Source organism: Chanodichthys erythropterus, chromosome 17 (assembly GCF_024489055.1).
Source record: "Chanodichthys erythropterus isolate Z2021 chromosome 17, ASM2448905v1, whole genome shotgun sequence".
NCBI classification, from domain to species: domain Eukaryota; kingdom Metazoa; phylum Chordata; class Actinopteri; order Cypriniformes; family Xenocyprididae; genus Chanodichthys; species Chanodichthys erythropterus.
In genome coordinates, this window is record NC_090237.1 from 15,369,169 (window position 1) to 15,396,820 (window position 27,652).

General features: G+C 43.4%; 1 protein-coding gene across 2 annotated transcripts; it reads right to left on the reverse strand.

The window, feature by feature from the left end:
• Window positions 1-1,301: 1,301 nt before the first annotated feature.
• On the reverse strand, window positions 1,302-27,223 carry LOC137005077 (alpha-2-macroglobulin-like). Of its 2 annotated transcripts, none has more exons than XM_067365850.1 (34): window positions 27,068-27,223; window positions 26,745-26,925; window positions 26,510-26,666; window positions 21,453-21,505; window positions 21,090-21,110; window positions 18,766-18,931; window positions 18,584-18,668; window positions 18,363-18,477; window positions 18,148-18,271; window positions 11,069-11,178; window positions 10,529-10,699; window positions 10,207-10,440; window positions 9,637-9,849; window positions 9,400-9,549; window positions 9,146-9,271; window positions 8,874-8,964; window positions 8,120-8,228; window positions 7,777-8,002; window positions 7,580-7,706; window positions 7,381-7,502; window positions 7,231-7,282; window positions 7,067-7,150; window positions 6,809-6,985; window positions 6,628-6,703; window positions 6,260-6,416; window positions 3,327-3,401; window positions 3,083-3,245; window positions 2,789-2,982; window positions 2,485-2,697; window positions 2,250-2,371; window positions 2,072-2,153; window positions 1,788-1,871; window positions 1,605-1,710; window positions 1,302-1,507 (listed from the first exon to the last, which is right to left on the reverse strand). In XM_067365850.1, the coding sequence occupies exons 1-34, from the start codon at window positions 27,151-27,153 to the stop codon at window positions 1,467-1,469; spliced, it is 4,293 nt and encodes a 1,430-aa protein (XP_067221951.1). In that variant the 5' UTR covers window positions 27,154-27,223; the 3' UTR covers window positions 1,302-1,466. The 2 variants fall into 2 exon arrangements, with proteins under 2 accessions (XP_067221951.1, XP_067221952.1); XM_067365851.1 differs by having other exon boundaries at window positions 1,304-1,507; window positions 18,148-18,268.
• Window positions 27,224-27,652: the final 429 nt, after the last annotated feature.

Consider the following 27,652-nt stretch of genomic DNA (forward strand, 5'->3'; position numbering starts at 1 on the left):
TTTTTTTCCTCCTTTGCTCTCCTTGGCTTCTACTTCTTGTCTCTTATCTGCAAATGTCTTAATTATTGCTCTTTTTGATCTTCATCTATTAGATACAATACTCTGGATTTTACAATACTCTAAATTTTATTATTAACTATTGACTAATACTTTATGATGGTTATTTTACCTTTTGGTTTTATTACGTATTTTCATTATCGATTAAAGTTTGTGTGTGAGGCTAAATTTAATTGTAATGAATAAATAATTTTTCATCAACTTTATCATCTGCCTGGATCTCATTTTCACGAGTTTTTGCATCAATAACCAACACCTGATCATTTCTCTTTACTTATCTGGCTGTTATGACTCAGTTAAAACATCCCCAAAACAAATTTTAATATAATAAGTCAAGGGACAAGAGCCCAACTAAAGCAAACACTCATCTCCACGATGGTGGCTTAAAAATTGTGATTTTTCTCCTTTGGTGATTCTGCTTGTTCGTCTATATCGGATGTCCAGAAGACGTCAAAAAAAAAAAACTTTCATTCTGGCCCCTCAGTGGATGTATTTTCAACCTGAGACAAGACCTCAAAAAGACGTCTTCTGGACGTAATTTGCTCAGTGGGTTGTTGAAATTGACACCACCTTGCCTGGTATCAGACTCGGTCTTAACGAACCTGTGAGCCTAGTGTATTTTACCATGAAGGGCGATTGCTGGTAGTGATTCTAGCCCTTTTTCACTTCTCCCATACGTGCATTAAATATTTGAATACAAAAATAACTAAGATTCACATTTCTTATATTTTAGGAAACCTAATTCACTGGTATCTGTATATATGTCAGATAATAGGGATATTTTGAGTGTTAATCTATAAAGGGATCTTTAAGAGCATTGACTGACATTATTTAATTATAATGATTAATTTTTTTTTTCACATGTCTAGCTACTTGAAAGAACATGCATGATCTTAATGATTAAGGACATTTCTGTTTTATATATCCTTTTAAACAGATTTCTACAGTACCTTCACTCACTTCCAGATGTTACTAGTTGAATACATGGATCTTAAACACATTCTTGTAAATCATTCTCGTGTCAGTAGCTGTGTCCCAAATGACATACTATACACTATGCACATATACTATGCAATATGTACTCAACCATCTAGTGTATGAGATTTAAAAGGCAATTTGTCATCCAGTATTGGAGTCTGATAGCTTTTCCCTTATACGCAAGGAAAGCGGTGATAGTTGAGTGCAAAAAATATCTAATCTGACACTGAAATATTGCCATAGTATGTAAGCAGCTACAAATCAAAAACAAAAACACAGTAAGCTCACCAAAGTGTTTTCAGGTTGTTTGGGTTTAATAAAACAGGCTAATCAGGAAACTCATTTGCCCAGGAAAAGATATAAACACTGAATAAAAACATTAGTAGCATTCAAACACATCTATCCAAGCTGCAGAACTGAAGCACGACACTTCATTCACAGTGAGATGAATACTCAGTCTCCGCCAGATCACCTGAGGAAAATATTGATACCAAGAAATTAGCTTAATGCCAACTGATACTTTTGAATCACATAATAAAAACAATGAAAAATGGCACATCAAATCTTACTTGTTTGGTAGTAATCATACACTTTAATCACAGCTGGCTTGAGATTCTTCACTGGAAGAATCTGTTTTAATTGTAACTGGCGATTGACTGCAATATTTTTTGGAACCTGCAGGAGGATAAACAGTGAATAAAAATGTAAATGAATTGCTGTATCTTATCATATGAATGTTGCGGTTCTCCCACCTCTTTCAAATACACGATGACATGATCATCTTTAGAATCGACCCGTTCCACAAGTGATTCGCTTGAAGTGCTTTGAGGTTCAAGCTGTGGAAAAAGTGATTTTTTTAGAAATAAATGTATGATTTGTCACACGCCCAACAGGAGAGCTATTTTCTGTAAGCTATCATGCTGTTCATCAAGAAGTGAGCAGGACAATATCAGCCATAGCTGCACCATCTTACAGTAGATTCACAGCGACAGTACAGTAAATCTAATAATGAATCACTTCACATAGTCAAACGCACCATTGATGTATCAGCTGTGAATCCTGACAAGAGTTTAATATCCACAATGACCATGTTAGTTCTTGCCTGTGGACCATCATATCTGGAAAAAAATAAATATGAACAACCAGAGTTTATGTTGACTGAACTAAAGCAATAACCAAAATCATGTCTTATAGCATAAAGTTATTGTTCTTACTTCACAGTGAAATTTAACAATAGGTACTGTCCAGAGGATTTCTTGCAATCTCCTTCAATCTTAGCTTCAATGCTCAATGTTTTAGCTCCAGTAGGAGTGGGAATGTTGTAGAACTGAGCCATCTGAGAGATTCAACACAAACAAAAATAAATTAATAAACCGTTTCAAAGCAGAATAACCATAAAATGCCAAGAGAGAAAGTGAGTGTGAGTAAATGAAGCTGAACACTACAGACCTGCACAGACACACAGGTCGAGCCCTTCACTTCAATGCTGTATTTGGCTGGAACGTTCTGCAGCTGCTTCTCCTGGTACAGTAACTTGTTGTCCTGATTGACCTCAAAGTGGTGAGAGTCTCCTGCTGACTGTACAGTCACTGTGCTGGAGCCGTCAGAGCTGAACACTTTGGTGGCGTACAAAGACAGAGCCTGAAGAGCCACCACTGTGTCCTGGGAAATAATGAGTTCAGTAATGTCACTTTTACTCATTCACACCAGCACATTCAACAATAATGTGTTTTATTAGAGCAGTTTGAGTAACCTGTGTGGAGGAGAATCCTCCATAGGCATTCTGCTGCTTCACAAGCCAGCTGACAATCCTGTTAGCATAGCCCAGATCAGCTGTAGTGACTGAATCTGCAGTGAGAACAGCTAGCAGCACATATGAGCTGATCTCCACTGCCAGAGAATCAGAGTCATCAGCAGATGCAGACTGAGACCAGTGGAGAAGAGACCCTTAATGACAAAAGACACAAGAGTAACTCAATGAGCATGACAAAAAACAATAGTACTGTCATAAATGATGACAGAAAGTCATCAGAAACAAACCTCTTACCGTCTGAAATAGCAACATCCTCCAGTTTCTTGAAAAGCTGCTGTCGAGTGTCCGTGTCTCTAGCCAGACTGAAAGTGTAGGTGAGCAGAGCAGTGGTGTAAATGTTTTTGACATCCTCAATGACGGACCTCAAGCATGACAAACCTTTACTGACGACAGGATCCTGTGACAAAAACAGAGAAACAGACGCTGTGAGTGTCATTTTTCTATGAGTTTATATTGTGTTTCCTGTAGATGAACTTACAGTGACTGGAGTTTCCAGTTCAAGCAATGATGCAGTAATGTAGGCAGTCATGGTCACATTATCATTCACTCCACCCTGGAATATATGAGAAACGGAAATAAAGACAAATATTCAATTCATTCTCAGACAGAGGGTCGTAGTCACAAAACATCTTAAGGCTAAAAGTAGCTTCTAACTTGTCGATTCAGGAAAAACTAATTTTAAGTCCTAATTTTAGGACTCCTAATGCTGCGTTCACACCGAACGCGTCTGGGGCGTCAAATTCGCGCCAGACGCGTCTAGTTGGACGCTTGAACATTTTGAAGTCAGACGCTTCAGACGCGCGTAAAATTCGCTCAATTCGCGCGTCTAAACAAAGTGTGTTCAGACGCGAATTCGCGTCATGGGAGGGGCTTTCATCTCTTTCTGCACAGATCCTCTGAATAAACACATAATCTCGTCAGTTGGAAACCTGTAGCGGCAATTTAACTCGGTTATGCCGGCCGACTTTTGCTAGCTAGAAGGTGGGCTAGTATCAACGGCTAAAATCATGCAAAAAGTTTTACAACTAACCAGATTGTCCGATTTCTTCGCTTATTCTCTTCCAGGCAAGGTCCTTTTTATTCCTGTCTCGATAAAAATATAATGACACATCACAGAACTCAGGGTGGCTAACGTTACACACAGCGACATCTTTGTTCTGGTCTCCGGCATCACTGATCACATCATAAACACGTTACTACCAAAGCAGAGTCCCTGATTGGTTAACGCGCCGCGAATTTACGCCAAAGTTCAGATTTTTCAACTCGGGCGTTTGGGCGTCAGACGCTCAATTCGCGCGTCAGCCGCGTGAACGCTCAATTCGCGCCGCGCCATTCGCGCGTCAACGGCCGATTCGCGCCGCGCTAGACGCTTGATTCGCGCCGCAGGACCTCTAGACGCGCGTTTGCATTGAAGTCAGACGCCTCAGACGCCCCAGACGCGTTCGGTGTGAACGCAGCATAATGCTGCGTTCACATCGAACGCGTCTGGGGCGTCAAATTCGCGCCAGACGCGTCTAGTTGGACGCTTGAACATTTTGAAGTCAGACGCTTCAGACGCGCGTAAAATTCGCTCAATTCGCGCGTATAAACAAAGTGTGTTCAGACGCGAATTCGCGTCTTGGGAGGGGCTTTCATCTCTTTCTGCACAGATCCTCTGAATAAACACATAATCTCGTCAGTTGGAAACCTGTAGCGGCAATTTAACTCGGTTATGCCGGCCGACTTTTGCTAGCTAGAAGGTGGGCTAGTATCAACGGCTAAAATCATGCAAAAAGTTTTACAACTAACCAGATTGTCCGATTTCTTCGCTTATTCTCTTCCAGGCAAGGTCCTTTTTATTCCTGTCTCGATAAAAATATAATGACACATCACAGAACTCAGGGTGGCTAACGTTACACACAGCGACATCTTTGTTCTGGTCTCCGGCATCACTGATCACATCATAAACACGTTACTACCAAAGCAGAGTCCCTGATTGGTTAACGAGCCGCGAATTTACGCCAAAGTTCAGATTTTTCAACTCGGGCGTTTGGGCGTCAGACGCTCAATTCGCGCGTCAGCCGCGTGAACGCTCAATTCGCGCCGCGCCATTCGCGCGTCAACGGCCGATTCGCGCCGCGCTAGACGCTTGATTCGCGCCGCAGGACCTCTAGACGCGCGTTTGCATTGACTTAACATGTAAGTCAGACGCCCCAGACGCGTTCGGTGTGAACGCAGCATAAGAGTATTTCACAAATCATTTAAGTGCTAAAATTAGCTCCTAAATCTGTGAAAAGTAAGGGGTAGTCAAGATGACTCCTAAGTCACTAAGATCAAATCACAAACAATCCTAAAATGGCTGTTTCCGGCAATCCGACTCATTAATTCCCCAAAGACAGAGCCTTGGGTGCTGAGCCTTCTCCTCATAAATGCAATAAATATTATAGATTTTAATATGCGATTACATAACAAAGTTTCATTTATGTACAGGAAAAATACACTGAATGATGGAGAAAAAAACACTGCAGTCAAATTTAAAATTATGTCCCATCATCTATGCTAATAGCCTTGTGGGCAGCTAAGGTGACCCAAGTTCAAGTTTGTGGACCTTTCCTGATCTTGTCTCCCTCTTTCCCACTACCACTTGGCTTCCTGTCTGCTCACTGCCCTACCATAATAAAAAGGAAAAAATGGCGAAAATAAATCTTTAGTAAAATATAAATAAATAACAAATTCTTCTTACCTGTGGCAGTTGTTTCATGAGTTCACACTTACAAATGATCGAATAGAGTAAAAGAATAAAATAAGTGCATTTGGGGTACTGTCCGAGGGGATCAAGGCCTCTGAGCTTGGAGCTTGTACCCAAAGTACCCCACCCCAAAACCTCCCCAGTTGGGAATAGGAACCAGCTGAAAGTGAGGAGTCGGGGTGGCAGAGGGATGCAGGAAACTGTCTGTATATATATGTATAGACCATTTGAACATGCTCCTCCTGAACTTTGTTTATAAAACATCTTTTGTTGCTTGAATTCTGCGATCTCTTGAGACACAGACTTGTAAGAGTCTGACAATAAGCTGAACATAATAATTGTTTAATTAGTGACACTTAACCTTCATTTTAAAACCTTTATTTGAATATGGCAACATGATACCTAGTTCTACAATATTTCTATGACTAAATCACTGACAGAGACCGCTCCTCTATCAGCCAATCACTGTGAGCATAGTATGTAAGTGTGTTGACATCATCCATAGCAAAATAGGGCTAAAATCATGTAGTCTGAACCAGGCAGATGACTCTCTTCTCTCTATTCCTTAGCAAAAATTGACTCTTACCTAAGAACTTTTACTGCTATTTAGGAGAACTCTTAATGGTAAGACAAAATGTTTTGTGAATACAGCCCCTTATGACTACTGGAAACAAGTGAAATACCTTCATTCTGTTGTTGAACAGTCTTCCCTGATGGAGAAAACAGCCGTCTGAATCCCGTCTGTTTATTAACCAGTTCTTTGCACTCTGAATAATTTGTGGATCAATAAATATGTATTTCTGTGCTCTGCCAAAAGACCTCAGGACAAAAGCAGTCAACCTGGTGGTGTGGTAATATACACAATGTCATTAGCTGTAGCAGTACTTTAACTCCAGAAATTAACTGAATTCAAAAGAATGCAGAAGAACAGGCAAACTATTAATTTTCTAATATTCTCTTATAGATATAATATCCAATATTTTGCACAATCTGGCTGGGTTTATTCTTGTATATTAACTTTTAATATTTTCTTTGATAAAAAAGTTTTTACCAAGTATTCCCTTGTCCGTAACCAAATGTGCTGTATGCTCCACTGTTATGCTTGTAGTTCAGTTGTCTCTGGTATCCTGTTGAGTTTGACAATGATTAAGATGTTCATTTGAGTTGACCAAATGTGTCTGAATAACTACTAAACATCTCAAATCATTTCAAGAAAATACTATGTCTCTCACCGCTCTTCAGGAAGCCGGTGGCTCTCTCTCGGATGGCTGAGGTGAGCTGCTCCGTGTTCTCCAGATACTGCAGAATGTAAATATTGGGAGAAAGAACAGCCATGTTTTGTTCTCCACAGCCGTACGGCACCCGCAATAATCCGTGAAGATTCCTCAGTGCCCGACCCAATATGTCTCCTATAAACCATACACAAGTTAAAATATATTTTATAATCCAAACCCAATCTCCTAATTTCTGCTTGTATTTGTAAATGTTACCAATGACTGAAACAGTGGATCTGGCTGATCCCTCTATCACATCTTTAGGAAGAGTCAGATCCACTTCCTCTGAGAGACTGTCTCCTATGAAACAGAGAGACAGAAACACACATCAGTGATCAGCTGAGTAACACTATGATGCTAAATATAGTCTGTGGACAAACCATTTGGACACAGTAACCAGCTGTGAGTCTCTGTCTTTTCAGTTCCTTCAGCCTGCAGCATAAAACAATCACATCAACTCATCATACTGATATGAGCAGCATTAGGATCATGGATAAATTATGTCTGAAATCTGTTTGACGTGCGCTGACCTGTACGAGCAGACTTCGTGTGACCGTGTCAATGCGTCCTCTCTCTGGGACGCTCACAATCTCATTGTCACACACAGTCTGGGACGCCTCTGCCTCTGCACTGACTGTAATATTCAAGACTCCTACAACACAAGACATGTACGTGAAGATACAACAGACACAAACACTGAGAAACAATGATTCAGACTGGAAAACTCACCAAGAACAGAAGGAGTGAGGATCCATTTAAAGGTTTTTCTTCCATTAGCACATAGACAGGATGAATACTGATCATCAGAGGAGGCTTTGAGAGTGTAGTCTGAGGAAGGAGCTGGAGTCACTTTAACCTGTCAATCAACCACACATGATTAGTGGCATATTTGATATGATTTGATAAAACTGAGTGTGAAATCTCACCATGATGCACTTGGACAGATAGTTGAAGACAGTGGCCTTCAGCTCAAAGATCTCCCCACGGATGATGGAGTAAGGCAGAGAGAGCTCCAGGAAGAAGGGCTGGAAAACTGTCAGATGAGCAGGAGGAGCCAGACCCAGACCTTCAGAGGACAGACAGAAGGCCTCCGTCTCCCATGAGGTGATGGTGTCAGGAACCGTGACAGGAACCTGAACTGATCCAGAGTCCCTGTCGTGCAACACAGTACAGTAAAATGTAGTCGAAAGTATCTTAGTAATGTTCAGTTTCATCTTACAAACTTTGTTTGGCATCCTTGAATGAGCAGTCCTAATGCCATTTACGTACCCCACTTCACTGAGTTGCCAGATCCATGTTTCTGGGAAAAAGGTACGAACTGTTTCCACAGGAGATGAAAGCTTTCTTTCTGAATACTCTATCATGATCCTCCCATCATCTGAATTTGTGCAAATAAACAGTGCTCTCAGCAGGTGCAATTGATTTCTACTGAATTCACCCATCAGTATATTTATGCATTTACTTGGCCAAAACGCTTTTGTTTGTTTATGCATCTGAATCCATTTTAGATGTCAACTGTTAACTTACAACAACAGAACAAGGTTGATTTCCAGTCTCATGATTTCACATTCCATTTAAGGCTGGAATACTCTACACACGTTGCCAAAATTCAGTTGCAGACTGCAGATTTGAGTTGACAGATTTCACAGAAACCCTTTTAGCAAATAATGGGCACATTATATTTCATTATAGCTTCATTCCATTCAGTTTTATGATATCAAACACATTGTCAATTGTCATGCGTCTCCTAGTCCACAAGGTGCATGTTTATGTGAGTTTGTTGTGTTTGGAACAACTCAAATGTCTGGTTGTGTGTGTGATCCTCAGTTGTTTAGTGTATGATTCCCAGTATTTCTCTGTACCCGTTTACAAAGTTGCCAAGTGCATGATGCTTAGTGTTTTAAAATCTTTTCAGAATTGAAAAGTTGTGTAGTGTATTCCAGCCTTTAAACACTTTCTGCAATTGTATGTAACAAAACAAACAAAAAATATGCATCATATTACTCATTTAATAAAAACATACTTGAATAGCCTCTGTGATAAGCAATTCCTCGGTATTTCAGACAAAGGGGTTGTCTCACAATCAAATTTGTTACCATCTTCAATCCCACATTCTGTCAGACACATAAAATGTAATATGAGGCTTGAATGTTTAAAATAAAATGAATAAATAAAAAATCCATATTCCTTGGGTATGGTATACTACTACAAAAATCTTGATCTTTGTTTTAATTATTTTCATTATGTACTCCTTCATCCTCTTTATAAATAACTATTTTACGAGCAGTTTGTTACCTTCAAGCTGTCGTAAACATGGTCTAGTGACACAGCTCGGCGAGGTCTAACTTCTAGGCACTCTGGTGTATCCACAGCGTTATAAGGATAACCTGATAATGATTGTACTGGCAGCAGGTTAAAGACCTATGAAGGTAACATTTATATTCAGATTAAAAACAATCTACAGACTTGTTGTTAAAATGTTATTGTCTCAGTGTATTGTGGATGGATTTTAAAGTTAGTTTTTCATTTGATGAGCTATACATCTATACCTTGTCAGTATCCAGGCGTTCTCCTGACTTCAGGATCAGGACGCTCTGATCTACAGCACTGAGGCCGCACAGTGAACCAGGCTGAGCTGAGAGCTGGAGAGTGTTTTTCTCACCAGGAACTGCTTTAACAGGAGAAAACTGCAGAGACACCTGTGACATACAGTCAATAGGGTTTATTTTAGATTTGAGTCAGTAATACAGTTTAAAGAGGCTCATTTCTAAAGCTACAATACATACCTTCTTTTTGAAACACTTTTCAGTGTCGAAATTTTTGCTACCAACAACAACATTTTCACTGGGCAGAACACAGTACACCAGAATCTGCACTACTGGAGCCAGATCTGCACTAATAGACAGTTTGAATGACATTGTGCCTCTTGCTACTCCATTAGAAGATTTCACTTCAACCTTCTCATATCCATGATGAACGATCACTCCTCTGGACAAGACCTGAAACAGACAGATGACAAACATCGATAACAACCCAGCTAACAGAATTTTGTTATAAGAACGTCCTCCAAATATTCAGTGTTGGATCTGGGAACGTAAAAAAATGTCTAGTTTTCTTGATGTTAGAGGAACGTGTTCTCAAACGTTCTTTCAACTTAATTTTGATTAAAAATTCAACATTCTTGGAACGTTGATTTGTAACATTCCAAGAACATAAAAATGTCCAGTTTCCTTAATGTTAATAGAGTGTTATTTAAAGGTTAGCATGATGTTCCTGAAACATTCTTTCAATCATTCAAACACCTGCTGTGAACAAGAACTGAAAGACAGAGAAATAAGAACACAAACTGTTCTCACCATATAGACAATGTCCGTTTTGAAGTCTTCAATTGTCTCTCCAACAAAATAATACTTGATGGTGGCTGTAAACTCAGAGTCACACTTTAATGGTTGCTCAGTATTCTCTATAATCAGTTCACTCAGTGTTGGGGTGTATGGAGTGGCAGGCTGGAGGAGGTGAACCGTTTTTTCTTCAGTAGAGATGTAAGCTATTTTAAAGCGTTCAATCTGATACTCTGGATATGCACTAGCCTGTTTAACAAAGAATGTACAGTTATTTTTCATGTAACAAAGATATTAAATTATCAAACACTGGATGGATGAGCACTGAATATCATACCATTAAGTTAATATCACTTTTAGAAAGATTGGATGTATTAAGAGAGAAACTGGCTAGTCCATCACTGTCTGTAGAGAGATTTAGGAGCCGTTTTGAAGTCCACCTTTTACCCTCCAAAAGATAAACTTCTGTGTTCTGAAGAGGTGCTCCACTGAAATGTGCAAGTTTGATCTGTTCAATGGAAAAAAAGACAGAAAATCAGACAAAATTTTAATATTTAAAGGGATAGTTCACCCAAAAATGAAAATTCTGTCATCATTTACTCAAAACCTGTATGAATTTCTTTGTTCTGTTGAACACAAAAGAAGATATTTTGAAGAATGTGGGTAACTGAGGCACCACTGACTGCCATAGTATTTTTCCTACTATGGAAGTGAATGGTGCCCCAAAGAGGCCTGGTTAAAAACTTTCTTTAAAATATCTTCCTTATTGTTTAGCAGAACAAAGAAATGTATACAGGTTTGGAACAACTTAATGGTGAGTAAATGATGACAGACTATCCCTTTAATAACAGATAACATAGACAGCATTCAAACATACCTGTCCTTTTATAATTGACCCATGTTCATAAAATTCAGGTAGCTCAGTAAACGTTGCTTTACCACTTTCATATGTCAGAGATATTGTTTCAGACTTCTCCACTGTGTTTTCTGGAAAGACAAACAAATTAATAACATGGTAATACTTTACAATATGAGTGCACTAATTTGCATTAATTCATGCTTAAAGGGTTAGTTCACCCAAAAATTAAAATTCTGTCATTAATTATTCACCCTCATGTAATTAAGATATTTTTAATTAAATCCAAGAGGTATCTGACTCGTCTATAGACAACAATATAATCACAACTTTCAAGGTCCAGAAAGGTACTAAAGACAATCGACATTAAGGTCTGCAACCTTAATTTTATGAAGTGACGAGAATACTTTTTGTGTGCGAAAACAAAACGTCTCGGTTACGTATGTAACCCTCGTTCCCTGAAGGAGGGAACGGAGACGTACGTCAGTAGTGACCGACGAATTGGGATATCGCTAGAGAGCCCCTATCAGCTTCGAGAGAACTAAAACAAGCCAATGGAATTGGCGTGCGATATTTGCATAATGCGCACCTCCCCTAACAGGTGGATATAAAAAGGGGGGCAGATGCAATCGCACTCTGTTTTTCGCTGAGGAGACAACCGGTGTCCGCACTGCAGCGAGGGTACAGAAACTGTGGCGACGGGACGTACGTCTCCGTTCCCTCCTTCAGGGAACGAGGGTTACATACGTAACCGAGACGTTCCCTTTCAGTCGGTCACGTTCGACGTACGTCAGTAGTGACCGACGAATTGGGATCCCAACTAAAACGCCACAGTTACGAAACCCCTTCCAGTGCCCAGCGCAGGCTCTAGCCGCCCGTCGCACCAAGGGGACGGAGAAGGGGGCGAGCTTACGCCGGGAAGTCTACTGCTGTTCCGATATACCCACTAAGTAAACTAGACTACACTGGGGAAGCGAACCCGTAAGGAACGCTGCGGAACCACTACCTACCCAGAGGGGAAGGAATTTACATGGAAAACATATGGACTGGCCCGCAGGGCAGAACGCATATGAGTCCCTGGGATGGCTCCACCTGAGTAGGGGGAGACTCATCTGACAGGAGAAAGCAGAAGCTCTGCTAAGGGAAAGACACGGGCTCACCGTAGGGAGTAACCGTGGACAATACACATATGGAATCACTCACGTAGAGGGATTGCAACATATGGAACCCAACCAACAGACAACATCGAAGATGGATGTTGGTCTGGCATCAGACACTCCGCAATGCCCGAGCCGAAGGTGGAGGTGGAGGAACTCGACAGGGTTCACCGAACGGGGAACACGACTGGAGTCAACAGATGCACATATCCTGCCCAGGGGGTGGGAGTGGCATTGCAAGCCGACACGAGCACAGGTTCAACGCGTCTACCGGCTGGTGGAAGCGAGTACACGGGAAGAACCAGCTTACACGTAAGCTAAAAACCCTAGCAAACGTGTTGGGTGTCGCCCAGCCCACAGCTCTACAATCTGTCAGCGAGGCGCCATGAGCCAGCGCCCAGGAAGAGGCCACTCAGGTGGAGTGGTCTCTCAACCCGAACGGGCAAGGCACGCCCTGGGAACATAAGCCAGGGCGATGGCATCCACTAACCAGTGGGCCATCCTCTGCTTGGAGACAGCCTTTCCCTTCTGCTGGTCTCCGTAACAGACAAAGAGCTGATCTGAGGTCCTAAGCTTCAAGTTCTATCCACGTAAACACGCAGGGCGCGAACTGGAAAGAGCGAAGCTAGGGCTGGGTCTGCCTCCTCCGAAGGCAGCGCTTGCAGGTTCACTACCTGATCTCTGAAGGGAGTGGTAGGAACCTTGGGCACATATCCAGGCCGGGGTCTCAGGAAGACGTGAGAATCCCCAGGCCCAAATTCCAGGCACGATTCGTCGACCGAAAATGCATGCAGGTCCCCTACCCTCTTAACATGAGGCCAATGCAACCAGGAGGACGGTCTAAGAGACAGTACTTTTAACTCGATTAATTGCAAAGGCTCAAGGGATGACGCCGAAGTTAGCTAAGAACTAAGGTGAGATCCCTAGAGGGTAAGGAGGGTGGGCAAGGAGGAATCAGTCCCCTCGCCCCCCTCAGGAACCTGATGATCAGACCGTGTTTCCCCAGGGCTTGCCATCAACTGCATGGAGATGTGCAGCGAAGCGGCAACATACACCTTGAGGGTGGAGGGAGACAGCCTTCGCTCCAAGCCCTCTTGCAGGAAGGAAAGCACAGATCTGACCGAGCATGATCGGGGGTCCTCTCGTCTTGCGAGAGGAGCACCATTCAACGAATAGGTTCGACTTCAACGCATAGAGGCTTCTCGTGAAGGAGCTCTAGCGGAAGTGATGGTGTCTACGACCGCCTGCGGGAGATCACCCAGAACCTCCGCATCCCGTCCAGGGACCACACGTGGAGGTTCCACAGGACGGGACGCGGGTGCCATAGGAAGCCCCATCTCTGAGTCAGGAGGTCCTTCCTCAGAGGAATCGGCCAAGGAGGGGCTGTCGTGAGGAGCATTAGGTCCGAAACCCGGGTCCGAGTGACCAATATGGAGCCACTAACAAGACCTGCTCCTCATCCTCCCTGACCTAGCACAGGAGCTGTGCGAGAAGGCTCACTGGGGGAAAACGCATATTGCGTAGGCCCCGGGGCCAGCTGAGTGCCAGGGTATCCGTGCCGAGCGACTCGCCGGTCAGGGAAAACCACTGGCCAAGGGCAGTTCCTGGGGAGGCAACAGGACTACCTGGGCCTCGCCGAAGTAGTGCCAGATCAGCTGGACCGCCTGGGGATGGAGCCGCCACTTGCCCGCAAGTGGAGGCTGCCGTAAGAGCTCGTAGGCTGCACGGTTAAGCACACCTGGGACATGAGTGGCCTGAAGCGACCTCAGATGCTTCTGACTCCATAGCAAGAGATGGCAGGCGAGTTGCGATATGCGACGGGAGCGTAGACCAGCCTGATGGTTGATGTACGCAACGGCCGCCGTGCTTGTCCGAGCGGACCAGTACATGCTTGTCTGACAGCAGCTCCTTGAAGCGGCCCAGTGCAAGACATACTGCTAGCAACTCGAGGCAATTGATATGCCAATGCAGTCGAGGCCCCGTCCAAGACCCGAACCGCATGCCCGTTGTACATGGCCCCCCATCCGGTGGTAGAGGCATCTGTGTGGACCACAGCGTCCAAGGGGTACTCCCGCCCGCAGGAACAAAGGGTCCGACCACCGGATGAGGGTAGGGCGGCAGCTCTGTGTCACGAGGACACTGAGCGTGCTGCGCTGCCACGGCCATCTCGGGACCCAGTCGCGGAGCCGGTGTTGAAGCAGCCTCATATGGAGCAACCTGAGCGGCGAAACGCGGCTGCAGATGCCACATGCCCCAGGAGCCTCTGAAGTCTTTCAGTGGGGCCGCCATCCTGCGCTTGAGCGAACTCAGGCAGTTCAACACCGACTGGACGCGCTCCTCAGAGAGGCGCACAATCCAGGCGACCGAGTCTAGCTCGAGACTGAGAAAAGAGATCCTCTGCCCGGGGGCGAGTTTGCTCTTGTCCCAGCTGACCCAAAGACCCAACAGGCTGAGGTGAGCTAAACCATCTCCCTGTGTACGCACAACTGCTTCGCGAGCTGGCCAGGAACAACCAGTCGTCGAGGCAGTCGAGAATGCGAACGCCCTGTTCCTTGAGGGGAACAATGGCCACCTCCGCAACCGTGTAAGGCGTGGAGCGACAGGGCCAGCCCGAAGGGTAGGAGTTTGTACTGACATGCTCGACCCGAGCGCAGAATCGAGACATGAAAGTATGCATCCTTCAGGTCGAATGCTGCAAACCAAACCCCGGGACGGACGCACTCGAAAATGCGCTTCTGCATGAGCACCTTAAACGGCAGCCTGAAGGTACCGGTTCAAGACGCGCAGATCCAGGATTGGCCATAGCCCACCGCCCTTTAGGGTACAATGAAGTAGGGCTGAACCTGACTTCAAATCGGCTGGAGGGACCGGCTCGATTGTATCCCTCGCCAGGAGGACAGCAATCTCCACTCGGAGAACAGGTGCAATGTCCAACGACACCTAAGTGAAGTGGACACCCCTGGACGCCGGAGGACACCGGGCGAAATGAATCGCATAGCCGAGTCTGATAGTACGCATGAGCCAGCGGAACGGGCTGGGGGCACTAACCAGGCCTCCAGACACCGAGCCCGCAGAACCAAACGCACCACAGACGTACCGGGGGTGGGGCAGCGAACCAGAGTACGGGGACCCGACTCGGGCGGCGTGGTAGCGGCCCAGAGTGTGATCAGACTCTGCGAGGTAGCAGTGCGTATGGGAGACGGCACACGGGGCGCGGCCTGCACCAACACACTGACACCTGCTGGCGAGGTGAGAGGGGGCTGGGAGTAGCAACGCGGGGCGCTGCACATCGCCAGCCACACTCTTGGGACGTAGAGGATCGGAAAACAGTTCTTAGTGGGTACCGCTGGACTCCGGAGAGCCAGACCAATTCTCCACCCGGCCCTCCTCCGGGGAGAAAGAACCGTTTACGTCAGCTCCAGGTCGCCATATCTCCAGGACCGTCTCCCGCTAATCAGGTGACTGCGGGTTGAGCGGGCTGGGTTCAAGGCCAGTTTGTGAGATGAGCGCATCGAGAAAGCACTCTTTGACGACGGCACATCCCAGCAAGACTCGCCAGGGGTGTTTCTGGACCACCATGGTGGACATTGTCTGGCCAGGGGCCTGCGCTTTGATTTGCATCCTGCGTAGCTCAACCCCGACTCAGAACTACCCACATGCAATGAGTGCTTTGACCTACTGCAGACTTGCCAGGGGCCAAGACTCATGCAGGGCAGAGGTGGTGTGCCCGTAGCACTGCCACCCCACCCTAGGGGGTAGTGAGAGAGAAAAAACTTGTAGTGCAGATTATGACCCTCTTGGCGTTCCATATTAACGCCAAAAAAGGCCACAAACTGCCAAGTTTTCTCATGCACATCCGGGCTAAGCCAGGGGGCGCGGCAAGGCGAGTACGCGTCGCACGACACCCCCAGGGGCCCGGGAAAGCATGGTTGCCAAGTCTGAATCCGATTCGGCATGAGCACGCCACAACCGTGGGACGCTCAGCCTCATCTTCATGTTCAGAGCCCAACAATACTCTCTCCAATGTAGCAGTCGACATCTGATCCTCTGCTGGAGCCCTGACTAAGATGTTAGGTCCTCCATATTTAAGGAGGACCAGCAACCCATGCAGAAGCTACCAGCCATGTTGGACAGTGAACGTGGCCGCCCAACTGGACGACACACGGCACCCTGGGCACCGACGTGGCCATGTATCTAAACATGATCCACCCACGAACATAGTCACAACATGTTTGCAATGCACTAGAGGAGTGGGGGGCCCACGGAGAATGAGTCGGCGGGTATTGCCCCACTGTGATCCTCTGGTCACCCAGGCTTATTGACCAAAGTAGCACTTTTCTGATTCAGAAAAATAACTAGATCGGGGAATAAGTGAGGGGACTCCACCTCATTAAAGGCAGCCGAGTCTCGACCGTGCATCTAGAGCATCAGACAGCGCGCAGGGTTGCCGTGGCAACGCGCGCTGTCAGCCGGCAATTCGACGGCACACGGCGCGCTGAGCGCTCAAGCCCTTACGAGAAAGGCGAGCAAACAACGCGCCGACGTGGACATATTTCCATAAGAAAATATGACCACCCACAAACACAGTCTCAGCACGCTAAGCAGACATGAGAGAAAGTGATCGTGGCCGTCAGAGAGGATAGGAAACGACCGCCTCCAGAAACGCACAGACAGAATGACATCTTGAAAAAGACGCAGTGTCTGTCTGTGAAGCTCTTTTAGAAGGGGAAACTTCAGCTCTTTTGTGTCGAGACACACAGGGAGCGTCACGACGTGTTTAGAAAAACACAGGAGGAACCAGACCAAATCGCAGACCAACCAGTGGAATTACAGCGGAACGCTGGGAAAACAGTGGATGTTTCCACCCGGCTCACTCCAACTCGCGACCTCGCTGCAGGCGTCGTCACACCAACACAAGCGCCGAAACTTCTTCAGAGGCTTGAAGTTCAAACAGCCGCAGGACACCAGGTAGGCTCCGAAGCGAAAGACAGAGTGCGATTGCATCTGCCCCCCTTTTTATATCCACCTGTTAGGGGAGGTGCGCATTATGCAAATATCGCACGCCAATTCCATTGGCTTGTTTTAGTTCTCTCGAAGCTGATAGGGGCTCTCTAGCGATATCCCAATTCGTCGGTCACTACTGACGTACGTCGAACGTAACCGACTGAAAGGGAACTTAATTCAACAATATCTTCTCTAAGCTGGCAATCGAACTTAAACATGGAAGCCTTCACTGTGCTTACTGCGTTAACCGCGCAAGGATAATGACAGGGAAGAGAAGAGATTGTCAAATAAAGTCATTATTTTTGTTTTGTTTTTGTGCACAAAAAGTATTCTCGTCACTTCACAAAATTAAGGTTGAACCACTGTAGTCACGTTGACTGTTTTAACGATTTCTTTAGTATCTTTTGGACCTTGAAAGTGGTGGTTATATTGCTGTCTATGAGTCATATACTTCTCGGATTTCATCAAAAATATTTGAATTTGTGTTCCGAAGATGATCGAAGGTCTTACGGGTGTGGAACGACATGAGCGTGAGTAATTAATGACAGAAATTTCATTTTTGGGTGAACTAACTCTTTAACTAATACACAGATAATCCTGAGTTAATGTATGACTCATGAAGAACTAAGTCATTCATTAATGACTGCTGCATCAGCAACTAATAAAAAGTCTAATATTAGATATTGATAGGGAATGAATCCATGAAGAGACATTTCATTAATAGCAATTCACATATGACTTCATCTATTAATCAAATAGGCTCATTATTAGCTTATGATGCAGCAATAATTAATGAATGAGTTTACATTGGTTTAGTTCTTCATACATTACCTTAAGATTATCTGTCCATTAGTTAATGCATATTAGCACACTCATAAGTGTTACCAATATTTTAAAGGATTAGCAAGTGGTTGTCCATGTTCTGCTTAGATCTGTCACCTGTTCCTTCTTCTGTTATGCTCCCTTTTACAGTAAGAGATTCTTTCAGAAATCTCTCATTTTCAGAGTTAAAAAAGACTGATGTGTCCAAGGTAAAGTTGGCACAGCCCATCTTACTTATCTGCTTGAAGAACACAAACACAACCATTAAAAAGTGTATCTGATGAAAATGTGTTCACAAACGTACAGTAACATAATATAACATAGCCTCATACCTCAGTGGTTTCAGCCAAACATGGTGAAATCAGGTCAGGTCGAGAAATATATTTCAAATGTTCCCGGCATACTTCCACCCATGCTTTACCAACCACTGGTTGCACAAATGTGTACCTTTGAAGAACATGCTGTCAGTTATACTTTTGAAATAGTGGAATATTATAGGATATTATAATAAAATACTAATAAATGCAATAAAATAAAATAAACCTTCACTTACTTCCCACAAAGCACTATATTCACCTTGCTATCACTAAAACTTATTTCTTTTGGAGCTTTCATGGTAACTTCAAACTTAGGTAAAACTAGAAATCAAATACAGGGAATCAATTAAAAAAGATTTTTGAATGAGAATTAATGCTGTAATCACTTTCAAAAATGTTCTGTGATATTGTAACTTACCATACTTCTTCACCTCAAAATTATGTGTGGTCGGCCGTTCACCAATATAAGCCTTCAGTTTGTACACGCCTTCACGAGCCTCTGGGTTCAACTCATGAGAGAGTTGCAATATCCACCTTGTTGAGGAAATATTTGTCCACTGACCAATCCTGTTATAATGACTGTCCTGTTTGATCCCAAAGAACACACAGTGCAGACAGTTTAGTTACAGTCAACTACATACATCCTGAACATTATGTTAAGTCACCATGAAATCAAAATTGACATTTCTTCTTTTTTTATGGAATATTACCATATTTATTCTAAATGATTTATCCATACTAGGGCTGTTAATCGATTAATTTTTTTTATCTAATTAATTACATACTCTGTGATTAATTAATCTCTAAATGAATCGCATAAGTAATTTTTTCTGTGAAAGAATTAAATATTTCAATTCAAATGAATCAATGCAGGGTTTTTCCTGGGTCAACAATGGTCTTCGGTGGTGACAGACATGGTCATCCACACAAACAGTAAAAAGTGCCCTACCCACGTGATCTGCGAGCCCGATACTGACAATAAAGTACCCGTCACTCTCACTGTAATTCTTTCTTGCCCTCTTTGCAAAAAAAGTGATTTTATAGCTTTGTAAGAGAATATGCTTTTTTGCTAAACCTAAAAAGTATTAAAAAGTAGCATTTAGAAGTTATATTAACTAATAATATAATTTTCTACCATATACAATTGAATGCACCTAGCTAACAACAACTTGCTTTGTTCTGGTTTCACCTCACTCCTAAACTAACTGATTTTATAGGTAGCCCTAATTTACTAAACATTGTCATGTAAGTAACCTGAAAATACTGTGGATTATTAAGGCTAATTTTACTAACCACTCTTGCTAAATGGGGTAAGCAAATGTTCTCGTTTCAGAGTTGTTCGAGTAAAAGATTCATTACAGACCGTGTGGACAGATGATTCATTCAAATGAATCTGTTCAAATGAGTCATTAGGTCGCGAATTGGACATTAGCGGACGTTTACGCGTTGTGTGCGAATCGCGACTGTTATTAGAACATCGCAAAAGATTTGTCAACACAGAAAACACTTCACCACTGGATATGATTTTCTTTTTGTTTACTGAAAGTGTGGTTTATGTCAGCTGCACGTGCAGGGCGCCTGTCAGAGAAGATGAGGTGATGTTCTTTTGAGCACTATTCACACCCAACGGTTATTTAGGAAAACATTCTCCGAATACGCCTCGGGAAACATGGATTCGGTCTTACAGACTTTTAGTATTGTGTCAGTTGATTTATGTGTGAGGTAGAGAGATTGCAAAGACGGTGCTTACTTTGAAAACAGAGAGAGAGCTCACGCGCACGAGAACGGCTCCAGGTTCAAAGGTCAATACGGAATGGATTAATGTGCGTTATTTTTTTTTTTTTACTCAACGCATTAATTAATCGAAATTAACGTGTTATTTTGACAGCCCTAATCCATACACATCACTTTTTTTCAAAATGTATGTGCCTTTGTAATATTTAATCAAAACAACTTCCGCTTCCTACTGCAACTGTCAAGACTCGGGTTTGATCTCTCCTTCTCTTCGCTCTAGTCTAGTCTTTATTTAGTCATTCTTTCCACGTATGCAGCTGATTGCAATTTGCCAGTATGTTTTGTACTTTTGTGTTAATTTCTCAGTCATGTCAAGTCAAGTCTGCCAATCAAGTTCATTAGTCTAGTTTTTTGTTTTGCTCACATCTCTCTCCTCTGCCCAGTTAGTGCTGTGTTTTTTTTCAGCAGAACACACCAATCTCGGTCTGCTTATCCCAGTGTTGACTCTAATCTTGTCTCTGGTTCTGGTTTGTGGATTATCCTCTGGCATCACTGTTAACCTCTAAGGTTAATTCTGTCCATCCCTGGTTATGACCATCATGCCTGTCTGACTTTCTTCTCTCCCTTGCTGTCTGTATTTGGTTGCTGTACAGTTGGCTTGGAGCCAGGTGGCTCGACCCAGTATTGTTCTTTAAGAATCTGTCTGCTTTTGGGTCCTTACTTCCAGAAAACCTTACAGCAAAAACATCTCTTTTCTTTACTGGTGTGAGGGCAGGACAACAAGTGAACCATGAGATCACAGCAATAGCAAACCACAATGGACCAATCAATTCCCAGTGGACAAAATCAAGTCCCGCCCTACAAGTTGTTTCAATGGATATACCTCACAATAGTGGACAAAAAACTATTGCAACTTCCATTGCATGCCGACTTTAAGCAGATGTAAATACAACAGAAATTTTAAAAGCAAATGTTGTATATGTCATGCAAAAGATTGGTTGTGCTTACCTCCAGCACGACTGCACTGTACTAAAAACAATAGAATAAATATTAATAATGTAACAGAATGCAATACAAAAATTCAAGCAATCTATTGTACAAGTAATATATTTATTGTTCAAAGCAGGGCTGTAAAAACTGTCCTGCAGAGTTTAGCTCCAACTTGCCTCAACACTGCTGCCTGGAAGTTTCTAGTATGCCTAGTAAGATCTTGATATAGCTGGTTCAGGTGTGTTTAATTGGGGTTGGAGTTAAACTCTGCAGAAGAGTGGCCCTCCAGGAGCAAGACTGGATGCATGGTTTAAAGTATTTGGAGTATGGTACACATAAAATAATTACACAAAAAATGTTGCTTTTGTTTAGGATACAAACCTTCTGATCAAAGGGTATGAATTTTTTATCCAGGGTGACAACTCTGAAATTCACTGTGAAATGAGAAATGTGAGATAACATGAGATTATAAAACTTTCCACTTGTCATTTCTGAGCTACAGTGTAACATTAGAGGCTCTGAGAAATGCCAAACTGTTTGTCTGTTGTGTCCTGGACATTACTAATGTTCTTTCATTTATGACATCCCATAAAACCACTGTTATGTATGAATAAAATAATAATTGTGACTTTAATACGTAAGTAATGGGTGGAGTCACGTAGCGATGACGAAGTGATTGCTCTGATATACAAGTGCAATGTGAGCATTAAAAAGAGGCAACGCAAGTTCTTTTGTCCCTGGATTATTATTTCTGACTATTATTGAGTGTCCTCTGTCTCAAGTAAAAAGGGAAAGACATGACAAAGTGGCGACGAGGATGTTTGAAAAACTTCTGCGTGTGTGAATTGCCGAATGGACGAGTAAAGTGCTGGAAACGGCTGAACGCGGCGTGAACTCGGTGCCTGTAAGACGATATGGCTGGCGTCATAGGCAATATCGGACATTTCGACGAAAATGTTGAACAATGGAGCTCATATACGGAGCGATTTGAATATTTCCTGCAGGCAAACGCCATTGAGGGTGAGAAGATTGTGCCTACGTTTCTCAGTGTGATGGGTGCAAAGACCTTCACTTTGCTACGCAGTCTCGTGCAGCCCGCGAAACCAGGTGAGAAAACTTATGCGGAGATTGTGGCTGTGCTAAGCGCACATTTTTCACCTAAACCGTTGGTGATAGCGGAACGATTTCGATTTCACAAGAGAAATCAGGAGGAGGGAGAAACTGTAACTATGTTTGTGGCTGCTCTGAAGAAACTTTCTGAACATTGTGAATTCGGTGATGTTTTGAATGATACAATCAGGGACAGGCTCGTATGTGGATTACGAAGCGAAGCCATTCAAAAAAGACTGTTAAGTGAAAGTAATCTCACATTGCAGAAAGCCACTGAAATAAGTGTGAGCATGGAACTTGCGGCTAAAGAAGCCCAGCAATTCAGTAACACAGATAAAGTGCATAAGTTGTCTGCTGACATGAACACATTCCAGAATTCCCCTGGTAAAGCACCTAAAAATGCAACATGTTATAGGTGTGGGAAAGTCGGACATCTTGCATCGGAGTGTTGGTGTAAAGAACTGGTGTGCCGTAGTTGTGGAAAAAAAGGCCACATAGAACGTGTTTGCAGAGGAAAACAAAAGACTGCAAAACAAAAATTCAATAAAATGCCTGGCACATCAAAGAAAAAGAAAAATGTGTATACAGTGCAATCAAGTTGCAAGGAGTACACAGACGACACTGACTCCTCTTTGGAGGAAGTTCCTCTAAAAATTCTAGCCATGGAAGGAGACTCCAAAGGCTATTGGGTGACACCCATCATTGAAGGAGAACCGGTGCGTATGGAGATAGACACTGGCGCTGCTGTGTCTATAGTGTCAGATGCTGTGTACCACAAAACACTCAAACATGTCTGTCTAAAGCCCACCAATATCGTGTTGAAAACATATACGGGGGAGCCTGTGGCCATAAGAGGTGTAATTGATGTGGAAGTGGAATTAAATGGTCAGTCAGCAACATTGCCACTGTATGTGGTTAAAGGGGACTACCCAACTTTACTTGGACGAGGATGGCTGGAAACAATGAAACTGGACTGGCCGATGGTGCAGATGGTGTCAAAGGGAAACACTGAGCTCAGTACTGTTCTGGGGAAACATGCTAGTGTTTTCAGGGATGAACTTGGTACGATGAAAGACATTACTGCTAAACTCGACATCAAGCCTGATAGTAAGCCCAAGTGTTGCAAAGCCCGTTCTGTGCCATATGCTATCAGATCAAAAGTTGAGAAAGCTCTGGAAGAGCTGGTAACCAGTGGAGTCATCGTACCAGTGAATAACAGTGACTGGGCTACGCCTATTGTACCCGTGCTTAAAAAGGATGGGTCTATTCGGATTTGCGGTGACTTTAAAGTGACAGTAAACCCTGTATTGTCTCCCGACCAGTATCCACTTCCCCTCATTGATGATCTGTTTGCTGGCTTGGCAGGGGGGAAGCGGTTCAGCAAACTTGATTTGAGTCAAGCCTACCTACAAATGAAAGTCGATGAGAGCTCTAAAGAGTTATTGACAATTGTCACACACAAAGGGCTTTTTAGATACCAGCGTCTTCCTTTTGGTATCACTTCGGCTCCTTCGCTTTTCCAGAGGGCCATGGAGCAGGTATTAAGTGGCCTGTCGGGGGTGCAGTGCTACTTAGATGACATATTAGTGACAGGAAGAACAGAAGCAGAGCATCTGAGTAATCTGGATAGTACACTCCAGCGACTAAAGGAATATGGCTTAAGAGTGAGAAAAGACAAATGTGAGTTTTTCAAGCAGTCTGTTGAATATCTTGGGCATGTGATCGATGCTGATGGACTGCACAAGGCACCTTCAAAAGTAAGAGCCGTTCTAGAGGCTCCAGCACCACAGAACGTCAGCCAGCTCCGTTCATTCATAGGTCTTCTGAATTACTATGGTCGATTCATCAATGGTTTAGCCACACTGCTGAAACCTCTACACCAACTTCTGTGTAGTAATCAGGCATGGGAATGGACACAGCAATGTGAGACCACTTTTCAAGAAGCCAAGAAAGCTCTGGTAAAGTCTGGTGTGCTGACCCATTTTAATCCAAAACTCCCCCTGCAATTAGCTTGTGATGCATCACCCTATGGTGTGGGAGCCGTGATTTCCCACATCATGCCTTCAGGAGAAGAGAGGCCAATTGCATTTGCCTCGCGCACCTTGAACAAAGCGGAGAGCAAGTATGCGCAAATCGAGCGAGAGGCTTTGGGAATCATTTTTGGTATTCGGAAATTTCACCAGTACCTGTATGGCAGGCAGTTTATCCTGCTGACTGATCACCGGCCTTTAACCACCATTCTTGGGCCGCACACAGGTATCCCCTCTCTAGCAGCGAGCCGAATGCAGAGATGGGCTCTGCTGTTATCAGCACACACATATGAAATTAGATATCGGAAGGCAGAGCTGCATGGAAATGCAGATGGTCTATCAAGACTACCGTTACCCGTGACATGTCCTGAGAGCAAGCAGAAAGACATTTTCTACTTTGAGCAAGTCATAATGGCTCCAGTGACATCAACACAGGTGAGAAGATGCACACGGAATGATCCAATTCTGTCTGCAGTCTTGGAAATGGTAAAAGATGGACATGTCCCTAAGGACACCACCAACATGAAGCCATACCTGTCTAGGAAGAACGAATTGTCGGTTCATTCAGGATGTCTTCTCTGGGGACAAAGAGTCATCATTCCCCCATCGTTGAGGAAACCAGTCCTTCAGCAGCTCCATGTGGGCCATTGTGGTATCGTGCGAATGAAGGAAATGGCACGAAGTTATTTTTGGTGGCCGGGACTTGAGGGGGACATTGAAGGTAAAGCAAAGTCATGTCCATCCTGCCAACAAGTGAGAAACGAACCTCAACTGGCCCCATTACACCCGTGGGACTGGCCAGAAACCCCGTGGCAGCGTGTACATGTGGATTTTGCTGGCCCGGTTGAGGGAAAGATGTTGTTAATAGTGGTGGATGCCCACAGCAAGTGGCCTGAAGTTGCTGTTATGCACTCTACAACTGCTGAGAAAACAGTAGTAAAACTGGGAGAAATGTTTAGCCGTTTTGGCTACCCTGAACAGCTCATCAGTGACAACGGGCCACAATTTACATCACAAGAATTTGCTGTGTTCTTACAACGTTGTGGTGTACAACATCTTAAGTCAGCTCCGTACCACCCAGCCACGAACGGTCTGGCAGAGAGAATGGTTCAAACCGTAAAGCACGCCCTAAAGACATCACAAGGACAAGGGAGCCTTCAGCAGCGCCTGAACGATTTCCTATTGTCATACCGAAACACCAGCCATGGGACAACAAAAGTTTCTCCAGCTTCTCTGATGTTGAAGCGTTCGTTGCGCTCTGGATTTGATTTACTGAGACCTTCCACTGTCAAAGAGGTGATAACTTGCCAGCAACAGAAGCAAGTTCAACGGAGAAGCATGAAGGCAAAAAGCAGACTGTTCCATCCAGGACAAAATGTTCTGGCGCGCAACTATAATTCAGGACCAAAGTGGGTACCAGCGACAGTGATAGCTCAGACCGGCCCAGTGTCATACACTGTACTAACATCTGACAAGCTTATCTGGAAAAGACACTTGGATCAGCTGTTGCTGGGATCTGCCCTGGAGGCTGAGTCTGCTGTTACCACACCCATTGTTTGTTCAGACTCTCCAATGTTTCCAGAAGTGATGGTGGACTCACCACTTACACCAGTGGAAGGACTTGCACCACCAGAGACTGAAAGCATTCCGCAGATGGAAAATTCTGAAAAACAACCTACACCAAGCTCCATCATTCCTGTTTCGGAGCCCGTGTCAAACACAGAACGCCGCTATCCCACTAGGGAAAGACGCCCACCAAAAAGGCTTGATTTATAGTGATAGAAATAATAATAAAAAAAAAAAAGATAGATAGATAAACAGAAGAAGAAGGAAATGTGCAACTACAATATTTGACAGTTTAAGTTCTTTATTTCAATTTCGTTAAATAATTGGCTGCAGATGTAAGGATGTTTTTGTTCTATTTCATGTTGATACGTTCTTTAAAAAACAAACAAAAAAAAAACAAGTAAAAGAAAAGTGGACTTTCTGTTTTGGGGGGGAGGAGTGTTATGTATGAATAAAATAATAATTGTGACTTTAATACGTAAGTAATGGGTGGAGTCACGTAGCGATGACGAAGTGATTGCTCTGATATACAAGTGCAATGTGAGCATTAAAAAGAGGCAACGCAAGTTCTTTTGTCCCTGGATTATTATTTCTGACTATTATTGAGTGTCCTCTGTCTCAAGTAAAAAGGGAAAGACATGACAACCACTATGTCAGTAACAGTGTGAAACAAATGAAACTGTAGTATTTATTCACAGACATTTAAATCTCAAACAAACATACACAACTCACCTGTTTGTCCTGGAATATAGATGGGTTTATCAGTCTGGATAAAAGTCAAAGGGTAGTAACGCTTCAACAAGACGTTTCTCTCTTCGGTCATTTTGAAGTTTTCCCCCCGAAGTTCTACCTTTATTTTCTGCACTGATTCTGCTTCTACCTGAGGTGTCTGTTGGGAGACAAGTTATATCAAACCTTAAGCAAGAAAGTTCAATTATGCATGAATGCACATTTCTTGATGACGAACCGTGAAGTTAAAGCAGCGATGAAACTCTTCCTCAGCTTTCTCCTGCAGCAGTAAAGTGCTCTGGTCACCATGAACAAGATAAATGTCCATGACAAGGCTTTCATTGGGCTTGAGAAGACTTGCACAGAGTTTGGCCTCAGATCCTGACTCGATCACAGCAGGAAACGTCACCATGAAAGATCTGTCGAGAAATATCAAAGCTCTGCAACTTTTGTTTTTCAGGGCAAAACACTGCATCTTACTCAAGAACTACAAACAGTATATGTGTGGCTCAATCCATTCACTATATTCTCAATGATCGATTACCATTCAAAGTTACTTACGGCCCTGAGGTTTGTCCATGGACAGAGAGGAAGAGGGAAGATACTAAAAGGAGCCCTTTCCAATCACAAAGCTCATTGAATGCCATGATGAAGCTGATGCAGAACACTCTATGAACACAACTTTGACTGTGTCTTTATTTTAAAGGGCAATTGCCTCAAACAAGCTATTGAGAAATTATTTGTGTTAAAATTAATGATTAATAAGTTTTTGATAAACATTAGTTAAATTTGTTGGTGCTTTGAGATATTGTGCCAAGGTCCTAAATAAGACATTGCATAACTCCTCCTCCTGATATCATTCACAGTACAAATTGTTTAAATTCTGTAAGATAGAAAATAAGTAGTAAATAGCCTACTAGTTGTCATCCACAATAACTTTTCATTGATTCAGATGCTAATCTGATACCTACATGTTTGTTTATACTGTGAAATATAAACAATATAAAATGCATATTAGATTGCATCTGTATTTAGTTTTTAATGATATTGTTTCATCATCGTTCTCATGTAATCAGTGAAAAACCATGGTCACTGACCTGTTGGCACTGTTTACATAGTAGCTAACTTACACCCACTTTTATGTGT

Bases quoted from the DNA above. Each gene is read 5' to 3' on its own strand.
- LOC137005077 (XM_067365850.1), bottom strand. From the start codon at position 27,153: ATGGCATTCAATGAGCTTTGTGATTGGAAAGGGCTCCTTTTAGTATCT. The intron at 21,111-21,452 runs GTTTGTATCCTA...TATTGTTTTTAG, and splicing joins TCATACCCTTTGATCAGAAG to TACAGTGCAGTCGTGCTGGA. The intron at 7,151-7,230 runs GTTTGTCCACAG...TCTGTTTCATAG, and splicing joins CTGGTTACTGTGTCCAAATG to GAGACAGTCTCTCAGAGGAA.